Source organism: Antedon mediterranea, chromosome 4 (genome assembly GCF_964355755.1).
Source record: "Antedon mediterranea chromosome 4, ecAntMedi1.1, whole genome shotgun sequence".
Taxonomy (NCBI): Eukaryota; Metazoa; Echinodermata; class Crinoidea; order Comatulida; family Antedonidae; genus Antedon; species Antedon mediterranea.
The window spans coordinates 12,929,118-12,941,183 of record NC_092673.1 but is presented as its reverse complement, the minus strand read 5'-3'; the positions used below and the strand labels follow the sequence as shown (position 1 = coordinate 12,941,183).

Here is a 12,066-nt window from a genome sequence, read left to right as displayed (position 1 = left end):
ACATGGTGTTCAAGATTTTGATTACACGATCTAGACATAATCAATCATCCGCATCGAATGCTGCACAAGCCTCTCCAAGGTCAACCTTCTCCCTACTTCCAATTGCTAATGCTAACATCTTCAAAGCATGACCGACGGAATATACGTTACTCTTAACTGAGTCGCAAACACCAGGTATTTTTCTTGTGCTATGTCTGGATAACCTTTGTGGAATTGTGGTCCAGTGATGAAAAAGTTAACTGCCTATGTTTTCTTGGGTATATACATTACTTTGTTAAAGTTATTTGAACTCCTACAAATTCCATCTCTTATGGCCAAAATCACATCCAGCTTGCTGCCTTTAGCTGTAACACCAATACTATTGGCAACCTTTCTCACTTTTTTTACAGTGCTTTGCTGCAGCATCTCAATCAATCATTCTTCCGTCATCGCTCTACAATCTGCACAAAAGATTTCCTTTTTTTAAATTCTATGTTATATACATAAGTATCTTCTCGAGTATGCTGGCAAATTATAGGTACCCAGTCTTTGTATGTTGGTTTCAATGGAAACAATACATTGGGTGAAAACCCTCTTGAAAAAATATGCAAATCTAGCTTCTGATTAATGGCAATCAACTTGCTCATTCATGTTGCAGTTGGATTTTTTAAGTTTGCTCATAGTGCATCTAAATTAATTTTCCTGTCAACATTCATTATGACTACTTTTGGGTGATGGCTACAACCTATAGTAAAAATCATATGATGGTGCTCACTCAAAACATCAAACGATAAAATATGCATTTGTCACTAATGTTGGTCGCAAAGACAAGTTCAATCTATTGTTAAGTTGCTTAACAATACTACCAATATAGCAACATGACTTTTCAAGCCAGATGTGATCCAGAGCAAAACATCAATTCCAATAAGTAAAGTGTTGTTGAAATAAAAAATTCCATTCATGTTCTGGTATCTGAAGACCATGGAACATTTGGTACACTTACGAATATATACCTCAATACTGCCTCTAAATCCGTGCCTGTTTAGCACCTGCTGAGATTATCTTAATTTAGAGTTAGGTTTAGGTGTGAAACCTGAACCTAATTCCCTTATTGAAAGTTGAAAATATAGGTGCTAATATGCAGTAGCGCTGTCTGGTTTTAGACTCTAGATACTATACTATTATATAGACTAGTCTATAGTAGTAACTAGCTTCTAGGCCTTCCTTGCTTGTCCCTCTTTTTTTACTATGCCTAGGCTAGGTTAGTTAAGTTAGCCCTAGATTACCTTACAAGTAGCTAACATGCAATCTATTTTATTAGTCAGTTACTAACCCTATTAGCTAGCAATTTTGATTTATACGATGATACCCATTAGATCCCACTATACGAAAGCTAGCTAATTGCTCAATAGATGAATGCCTGAATGATTGTAAGGATTTTTTAATTCTACTAAAGCACTTCCACATTGATTACAGCAAACAATTCTATTTGGTGATGCTGCAATATATAGGCATTTAAAGCTTACCCAGAGCCCTGTCTGTGCATGTAACTACAGTATGTTTACGCCGTCTGTGATGTTTGTTTCATATAGCATCTTTTCTTTATTTCTTCCCATCACATGCCTGCACTTTTTAATTTCCCGTAATAGCCCATAATTGCAAGCTATCTGAGAATGCCCTTCTCCATTCTTCACATTATTGGAAACATCGCCTGCAACACTAACAACAGTAATTCGTCCTTTTCTGTGGTTGTTTCATATTTAAAACTGACATTCTGCCTGGATGGAGCCTGAACTTCTTGTTGGTGGGCCTTTATCTTAAGTCTGTCAATCAGGTCGGAATGTGCTCTAACATTTTCGAATTTAAGAGAGGCAAATGCTTCTTCAACTGTAAAAAAAAAAAAAATAGTAGTTCTTACCATCTCCTCCTCAATGCTCATGGAGAAGTCAAGCAAGGCATAGCTTGGATTAGTATCTCGCTGAACATGAGCAATCAGACCATAATTTCCATTGGTAATGAAAGCTGATGAAGCTATTTATATATTTTCTCAGTAGTGGGCAACTGCTCAGTAATATCTTGCTTCACACCAACTATCCTGATATCTTTAACAAACTGCGCCTGATGAATGCTTTCTTATCGCTTGGATGGTTTCCTCCATACTTGTTTTCAACAACTGCCAACAAAAGTGAACATTGTGCTTGCAGGTCGACTGAATTCTGTAAATAAAAACAGTTTGGTATGTGGTGCAAGCACCAGCAAAATGAACATGAATTATGATAATCTAAAAAATAACTAAAAAAATGAGACATTTTAATATGGTCCAAGAGTGTTCGGGTTGTATTTTTAAATTATATTGAATTCACCTTTGGATAAAAATAATAATAGTAGTAAATATATCAATCTTTCAAGCCAGCCAATCACATACTAGCAATCGCTGTTCTAACTGTTGAACTTACTACATTTTATACATGTAAAATGTAACCGATAATTTTTATCTAATTTTAACAATTTTTAGCCTCTTAACTTTTTGTGTGTGTTTTTGTAAATTGTATTTTATATTTTTGTATTTTGCCAGTTTTCAAATCACATTTCTGTTTTTTAAATGGACAATAAAGTATATATGACTATGACTATGACTATGACTATGGATAGAGGGCGCATTTTCATCACAATACATTTGCAAACTGGGGTTGGGTTCTTTTCAAGATTTTACGTTGTCAATTTTCTCTTATAGACAAAGCAAAATCGTATTTGCATTTAAAATATCATTAAAAGAGCAATATTTTGTTACTGTTTGATTTCTAATATCCATACAGCCAGCAGTTTATTTTACAACATACAGTATTATTGAATCAATCAGACCAGAACCAATGCATATATTTTGTTTGTTTAGGTCCTAGCCTTTGCTGCATTTTTATGGATGGAGAAACATATTTTTTTTAGTTAGTTATTGTAGCACTTACAACCATGTGTAATGAACATTTAAAATATTACAGTAATAACTGTTGACTGATAGACCAATCAATTGTCTTTATAAACAAAATTTGTGATTATGGATTTCCTTTCCAAATCTAATATAAAAACATTATGGTAGCATATCAGTAAATGTTTCCCCAAAATTATGATGCATGAGAGCATTATTTTTAAAGTCTGTTGATCTGCCTATTTGAGCAAAAAATAAAGATATCAAATATTATATTATTCACAGATGACTAAAATATTATTTCTTATTGCACAAGGCATTTATTACTGTATCAATTAATTACTATTTTGTAAATATTATTTACAATTTCTCAAATTATTTAGCTTCAAAATCATGATCTAATATTGGAAACGAACGAACATTTTAAAACAAAACTGTAAAAGTAAGGAACTTACTTGTAAATGAATAAGTCTTTACTAACTTGTGACTTGAGCAATGCTAACATGATAGACTCTGTTTTTTTAAATGTTGCGCTTGCATAAGTTGTTGCATTAGCTGAATAATTTGATGTAATTGTTGATTGTGCAATGCTTTTAGCATTCTTTCCCTCTCTCTATTTTTCCTTTTTCTATCGCCTGGATGTGTGGATACTTTCACCATGCTGCTTTTAAACAAAATACCAAAAATATAAATAGTAGCATGTGAAGAAATTTCATGAGAGAAAAGTAATATTTAGTTTCTACATATATTTCATATTCTACAAGGGAAAGGAATATATATTGATACTAATAACAACAAATTTTTCTCTTAAAATACAATGGTAGTCTAATTTGCTCAAATATAAAATCATTAATGACTTTGTTTCTCTTCACTACTTGATTTAATTTTTGATTCCAAGCAAATGCAATATTTCCTTTCTTGCTTTTTGGCTTTGGTTCAGGCTCTTTCATAATATCAATGATGTTATGAAAGAAAAATTTTATGAGCAACAAAATTGAAAAAAGTCTATGCAAAAGTATCTATCATTGTAAATACACAGTATGGTACCACAAATAATAAGATTTAAATTTACACTCATCATTTGTATTGGAAGCAGTTGTTGATAAAATTGCCGATAATTGTACCTTTGTTCAAGGAATCTTGTTATTTCTGTAAAAAAAAGTTTACTATTGTATAGTATTCTATATTTTCTTTCTTTAAATATAAAAATAATTGTTGTTGTCATAAATTCACATATTTAAAAAGAAACACTAACCAATCTTGGGACAAGTTTCCCCCTGTACTGCGACAATGGTAATATGGCACAAACCATCTAAGTGACTCACCCACTGCTGTGTGAAGGCCTCCTCCAGCTGTTTCCATTTAGTTCTGTTTCTTGCCGATCTTTCCTATGTTGCCGTTTCCATGTACGTTGTTATGTCGTCACGCCATCTTCTTTTTTGCCATCCTCTTCTTCTTCTCCCTCTCCGCGGCTGCCATTCATTCAATCTCTTCGTCCATCTGTTGTCGTCTCTTCTGGCTATGTCCTGCCCATCTCCATTTCAATTCTTTGATCTTTACCATGATGTCTTTGACTTTTGTTATTTTCCGTATCTCACTATGCTTTACTCTGTCTTGTATTGATAGATTTACCATTTTTCTTTCCATCGCTCTTTATGTTGTTATCAATTTTTGTTCAATCTCTTTTGTTGTTGCTCATGTCTCTGCCCCATAAACTATAGTTGTTAGAACACATTGATTGTACACCCTGCTTAGTGACATGGGAATGTCTTGGTCGGTCAGGATATGCTTGTGCATCCCGAAGCTTCTCCAACCTGCTTTTACACGTATTAATATCTCCTCCTCTGTGGTGTTGACCATTTTCAAGGTCTGCCCCAGGTATTTGTATTTGTCAACTTTCTCAATCTGGTGATTGTCTATTGTTATTGTCTCTTGAGTCGAGAAGTTGGTCATAAATTTAGTGCATTTGTAGGCCAACCTTTTTACTTTCTTTGTTTAGGCGATTGAGCTGTTCTTCCATGTCCTTAACAGTTGTAGTTGTTAAAGCTACATCATCAGCAAATCTGAGGTCTGTTAGCATCTCTCCGTTTATTGTGACTCCCACTCTCTGGTTAATTGCATCTTTAATTTCCTCAATTCCCGCTCCTGATCATCTTTTTACATCTTTCAAGTATCTATATAATAATATAATGAAGATTTTTTTTATATTATTCTTATGTTTACTTGTGTTATATTATTATTGACTTTTTTTTAGTTTTATCTATCTCATTCAGATGAACGTCAGCCATAAGAAAATTGTATTTGTTTTTTTACTCTTTTTTCTTTTGCCAAGAACAATAAATCATATTATAATTATACTGTGACATTCTGGTGCAAACATTCTTGAAAATCTTTTTTACCTCATCTCAGCATTTCCTTTTTTTGGCAATAAACGAATTGTTCAGCTCATAAGTTATATTTTTTATTTTAATGTTCTATCTTTGTAACTGGATGACTTTCTGTTGTAGAGGACTTCATATTATTGGCGTATTTCCATTTAATACAACTTGTTCACAATCATTCATTCTTAATTTGAATGCATATTTCTTCATCTTAATCACTTTCCAATTAATAGATTTGGTTAAAATAATCATATTTGTGCAGGATTCAATGTATCCACAGATAGATTCAGTTACTTTGTTTAAATTTTTAGAATTTTTAAACATATCCAAGACTGTGCAATCTAATGCACCCTTTAATTTTCTAATATAAACAGATAAATTTCACCTCATATCAATCACTTTCACATTTCTAGATTGCAGCAACAAAGCGTTCTGCATCTTTGATTAAATGGCTTTTCACTCGTACTTCATTCTATGTGAATCATCCTTTGCCATTGCGAAGAAGCTTAATGAAATGAATTGAAATAAAATTTAAATTGAATGTTTATGTTCCAGTGGCCGAGGGTGGCAACAATATGGTTTAAATAGATAATTCTTTGATGTCCGCAGTAATATTTTTATACTCTTTTTGCGATCAGCCTTCTTTATTTATTGCATCTGTAACCCGTCTATTTTGTTTTATTTTTGTCCTTTCAGGTTTATTGCTTTTATATATTTTTTTTGTGCTCTTTAAAAAAAAAATATTAAAGAAGAAAATAAACATTTACTTGAAATGAAATTGTTTCTTTTGAATGTTCCAAATTGTCAGATATTATACACCATTGTACCACCACAGTGCAGCTGCAAACAGGGATACTTATCCTTGGTTTCAGTGTACAAAATTAATCTTGTCTTCATGTATGCAAGTGTAATTTTTAGAGAAATCTACTTGCAACAAAGATTTGTTTATGTCTTGGCATCTCACTGCAGGATCCCTTCTATGTAATGTAAGCATTTGCTTACATTTTTCCACAAAGCAGTGCACCATAAACTCTCTCAAATTTGATGAATAGCATGTTTCTTAAATATCCCTTAAATATCCCATCCCATTTTTCCTTTTCTACCTGAATATACAGTAAATATATATAGACACAAAATGTGAATTTGTTGCATTATTTGTATATTATCTTATACTTGATCCATTCCAACAGCATTCCAAATGCACATGTCTGCCTTCATGTAGCTACATTTCAGTTTTTATATTGTGTGTATAGTTGCAAAAAAGTATTTCTTACTGAAATACCACAGATTAACATTGTCCTTCTTGGTTTCCATTAATTGGACCATCTATCTGACTTCAGACAGGTTAAAAAATTGATAGAAGTTCAATTTATGTTGTCTCTTTTTATCAACATGAATATATCGGCAACAATTTATTGGCATAAAGAATTAATACATCAGGAATCGATGAAAGAAAACACTGAAGATCATGCCAGAATTAATCTTGTCATGTTGAAAGAAAGTATTTTGGAAAATGAAAATTTCTCATCAAGATAACTGAGCATGCAAATCACACTATTAAACTGAAGATAATGGGGATGCAATTTCTGGTAAAAATGCAATAGATTTTGTAACACTGATATATTACTTTTACTCTTCTATAATCATCTAAACAAATATCAATTTGTTACAAGTTGATGATGTTGGCCTTTATAACATATCTCAAAAGCATTGGCCATAAGGAGTTAGTAAATCAGGAAATGACATGAATACATCAGGAATCGATGAAAGAAAACACTGAAGATCATGCCAGAATTAATATTGTCATGTTGAAAGAAAGTATTTTGGAAAATGAAAATTTCTCATCAAGATAACTGAGCATGCAAATCACACTATTAAACTGAAGATAATGGGGATGCAATTTCTTGTAAAAATGCAATAGATTTTGTAACACTGATATATTACTTTTACCCTTCTATAATCATCTAAACAAATATCAATTTGTTATAAGTTGATGATGTTGGCCTCTATAACATATCTCAAAAGCATTGGCCATAAGGAGTTAGTAAATCAGGAAATGACATTGTTTTATGAATGAATATACTGAATCCGCAATCTACAAAAATGCCATCATAGCATTCGTCAATTATCAAAGCTGAAATCAACAAATACCTGTGTTATTTCATAACGCACAACATTCTTTTCTTTAAAATGCTTGAAAAGAGAAACAGCAAAGAGAAATGGCAAAATGTAAACTTACCAGTCTACCACCAACAGACACTCATCATATTAAGTTGTGGTTTACAAACATCTAAATGCCTCCATTTATACCCCTTTTGTGAATGGAAGGAGACAACAAAGAACAAGATGTTAACCAGAGACATTCCTGTTTCTACACTGCAAGTAGAGCAGTTGAACAGTTAGGAAATACAGCCGACTAATGAAGGCAGACATGTTGTACTTGTGAAGTGTGCGATCATTGTTCCAATTTGTCCATATTAAATTTGCTGTATATTCAATAGGTAGATTAATATCAGTTGGCTAACTTAAATAGTACTCTCTTATTTACTGATGCATCTACTATTATTAGTTTATTTTCTCACCTCTATTATATTTTTGAAAATGATGTGCCTCTCTGCAAGTGCCCTCTTGTTCTTGCTATTTTTAAAATTGACTATATTCATAACATTCTACCATAAAGTATTTGCCTACAGTACATTTTAATTGATCTCGGCCTATAATAATTGCTTCACATGTGAAGCACTAAGTATCAATGAAGTTTATTTTTGTAAAGCTGTAGATTTATAATTCCCCACATTTTCTGCATTGTATTATATAATTTTAACAGGTTAGGAAAGTTTGTTTTTATAAAATAGCTTTTATCATCTTTGTGGACTTCTACTCTAGTGTTAATAAATTGACAAATTTATTGCTATATAAATATAGCCAATGGCCCATATTCTTGAAATTTAACCCTGGCCTAGCTTTGGAATGATAGCAGAAGGTGTTCATTTATGTTTTTTATTTAAATTATGCTAGAATTTTTTTTTAATTGAACAGTGTAGAGCTTGTACTATATTCCAGGGTCTAGTATGTTTAATTATTGATGATTGAAGAGGAATATGTCCAATTGGAGCAAATAAGAAAAGATGCATTTATTATTGGTAAGGAACATTCTGAAGAGTAAGAAGATTAAAATCAATACAAAAACTGCCTGGAAAATCTTGTATGAAATCTAGCCACGCCCCTAAATTTAACTATTAATTTGCTTTGAAACCATGCAACAGTACAGTTGAAGTAAATTTAAATGTCCAAATGAAATCAGCTCACCTCCACCTAACGGATATGATCAAGTTGATTATTCCGAATTAGAAATCCCTATAAAAGATGACAACAAGGCCTTTGTCATATTGGAACTGATGCCAAGAGAATAATTTTCCTAAATAAATTCTTACCGCCGCTGTCCAAACATGTGAGTAAAATGAATAGTGACCTAATATTCTGTATTTCAAAATAATTTGTAGCACTAGCATGTGTCAAATTTGCACGCGACTGCAGCCATATAATGGCCTTGTTATTTTACCAATTATTAATTTATTTCTGCCTTGCATTGCATAAAAATGAAATATAGGCCTAGTAAAATTGTTTTGTGTTACTCTAGAGACCGGACAGGACAACAAACACAGATAAACCATCATTTGATAAAAATGTCATTTCTTGTAATGCATAATTGGTAAAACATAGATGACATATTTTAGCACAAATCAGTATAGTATAAAACTGAATTATATTATACACAGATATTGACTGCTTAGAGGTTAAATATAAGATTGACATCCCGAATCCCTAAGGGAAATATATTTCCTCAAACAATATATCATTCCCAAGGGGTTGTCAAATCTTATATTTTATCGATATAAACAAGTTGAATAACTACTACTGCTGGGTCGGGTGTAGCTTATAGGCCTCCTTTGTAATAAACCTGCCTAGTTAGGCGTTGCATTCACCTTACCTTGTGAAGAATAATATACAGATAATTACTAATTAATGATTCCTTGGTATAAATAAAATATTCACTTAGACCTAAGTCATTAAATTAACAGACAAATTTCCATCAATAAGCCTACATTAATAATAATATTATTATCAGGTAGGCTGAATAATTCGTCTTCTTCGAGGAGCCGAATCACTGGATGTTTAGCGTGCAGCACGTACCAGGTTACTACCGTGAGTATTAACCAATCACAAACGGTCATCACATCTAGGGAGGACTAATAACAAATGAGGGCGCTATGTATGCATAGTTTAAAGATGTACTGTCCCTTTGACTAATTCCAAAAAAAAAAAAAAAAAAAAGATTTCGAAAAAAAGTGTGTCATTTTTATTAACTTTCACCAAAAATTAGTTAAAAAAAATATCATTTAACTGAAATACAGACATTTTTTTTTCAAAAAATAACTTTGACTTCCAGTCAAAGTTTTCGATCAAAACATATCTCATAATGCAACACGCCTGTTTAATCAAAACTTCCTTCGCGATCTGTTTGAAAACACCTTCTCAACCGTGAAAAATTGTAAACAATGCTAATTAGCATCATGCCAAATGTGTACTCAGGGTTTGAAATCTTTGTTTACTTTCGATCGCGACGATTTTCCAGACGAAATGTAATCAAACTAATTTACCTGTTAATTACGTAAACTTGTTGTTTTTGGCTCGAATTTTCGACTTAAAAAGTGAATAACTTTAATATTACTTTGATATGGCCAATTTAAATTTAGAATATTTTGACTTTCATTTTATTGTGTTTCAAGGGACAATACATCTTTAAATAGTTTAGTTGATTAATTTCTTCAAGCAAGTTGCGTAGCGCAACGGATAAAGCCTTGTCTTGTGATGTTGTGACAAATCATCGCGAGTTCAAGTCCCAGTAGATGACTTTTGTTTATTTATTGCCAAACGCGAGTGTTGCCACACGAAAATGACAGTCAATATCATCGTACTTGAGAATTTGCTGTCTTTTATATGTTAGACAGGGACACGATAATTATGCAAAAATTGCTTGGTCAATATCATCGTACCCAAGGATATATACAATTTACGATCCTCGCAGCGGTAGTCATGTGATGCAGTTTCAACCAATCACGTTCATGTATTTACATAGGCTATGTAATATAACATAATATAAAAATAAAATGGCTTATGCCCTATACGTTATGTCATCTGAAACAATAAATAAAATACTGCATAACTGATATCAGTAATTAGACTATTTTTAAAATATAAATCAATGTATTAAACTCTGCTTACTAAACAATACTTATTAAGGCAAATTTGACTGAAGTATCACATCTATAGATAAGATAAGATGAAGTTTTGGTGTCAGCGGCAAATCAAAACGGGGTTAGAAAAGGGTGGTCGGAGGGAAAATTGAGTTTTGTAAATTCTCTTTTTGTGCTATCAGAAGAATGCTTAGAGATGGAGTGTATGGATGAAATAGAATGCTAAAACAATTTAAACTTCATTTAGCTAAAAAAAAAGGGAATAAAGTTTTTTTAAAAGAGTTTGAAACTGTTTTTTTTTGTTGCCATAGAATATAATGTATATATATACAGTTATATTATATGATATATGTTATTTATATACATTATTTGTATTTAATACAGGTTCAGATCTGTGCCTGCTGGGCATCTAAAGCTCTGTCTACACTATCAAACTTTATGTGACAACAAAATTTTATGTGCCCATATATGGACATGATGATGTCATATTACTACCATATTTCGGCATATCACACATTTTGTGAAACTAGTTTTATAGTGAAGACAGATCTTGAGAGGTTCATAAAAAAAATTGTTAACTACAGTAGCAACTTTCAGATTTCTTTAGAAGATGATGAGGTAAGAAATATTGGCAAGTTGCTCAAGCAATTAATTATCCTACCTTAATTTTTTTTTAACCTAAAATTGTTTTTCTTTCTTTCAATATCTTAACTTAAACTGGATTTCATTAGATGGATAGATGGATGGTATGTACCAGCATTAAGCAAAAATTACTGAAATTTGCTTTTACATAAACTACTCCCAATAGTATAATTAAACATTGACAAATTATAAAAAAAGATCTCTATACAGTATATATATACATCATATATATCATTACGTGCAATATGTACTGAAATTCTCTCTTGAATAAATTTATATAACTCAGTATAAAACCTATTGTAGGATTTATAAAATTTAGTATAATTAAACATAGACGATTATAAAAAATATTCATCTATCTATCTATATTCATTTTGACGTTTCTGTTTTAAAACTAAAATAGTAAAATTTACAATATCGTGTTATCTACGTTAATTTTTTATATTATAGCTTACTCAGTTTAAAATGTTTCTTAATATTTCTTTATAGATAAAATTGTATGAGTATAAGGATTATATAGGATTATTATAATTCAAACTCTATATTCATGTAAGTATGATCATATTCAGTTGGCTGCTTATGTACAAAGTCATCAGACATGAAATCTGAATGCTTGGTTCTGTCAATCGAAGATATCGATATCCCTGAATCACACATTGATACTCCTGAATCAACCTTTGGCTGTTCAATAGTAACAGCCTGAAAACCAGTAATTTGCTTGAGAGATGCAAGTGAAGCTAACTGAAACTCGTCATCACTTATCTTACTAATATTTTGGAAATCAAAGTCTTGAAGACTTATGTGCATCAAATTTGACTGGGTGGACATTAAACTACACTTTTCTGATTTTCTGCAAATTTTTACTTCATTATTAATTGGATGC

At 31.7% G+C, this 12,066-nt stretch overlaps 1 protein-coding gene across 1 annotated transcript; it reads right to left on the bottom strand.

The window, feature by feature from the left end:
- Window positions 1–1,371: 1,371 nt before the first annotated feature.
- On the bottom strand, window positions 1,372–4,982 carry LOC140047565 (uncharacterized). The gene is given in 5 exon segments (XM_072092607.1): window positions 1,372–1,519; window positions 1,522–1,639; window positions 1,641–1,722; window positions 2,042–2,111; window positions 4,889–4,982. Coding segments are annotated over 5 exon segments (507 nt in total). The 3' UTR covers window positions 1,372–1,376.
- Window positions 4,983–12,066: the final 7,084 nt, after the last annotated feature.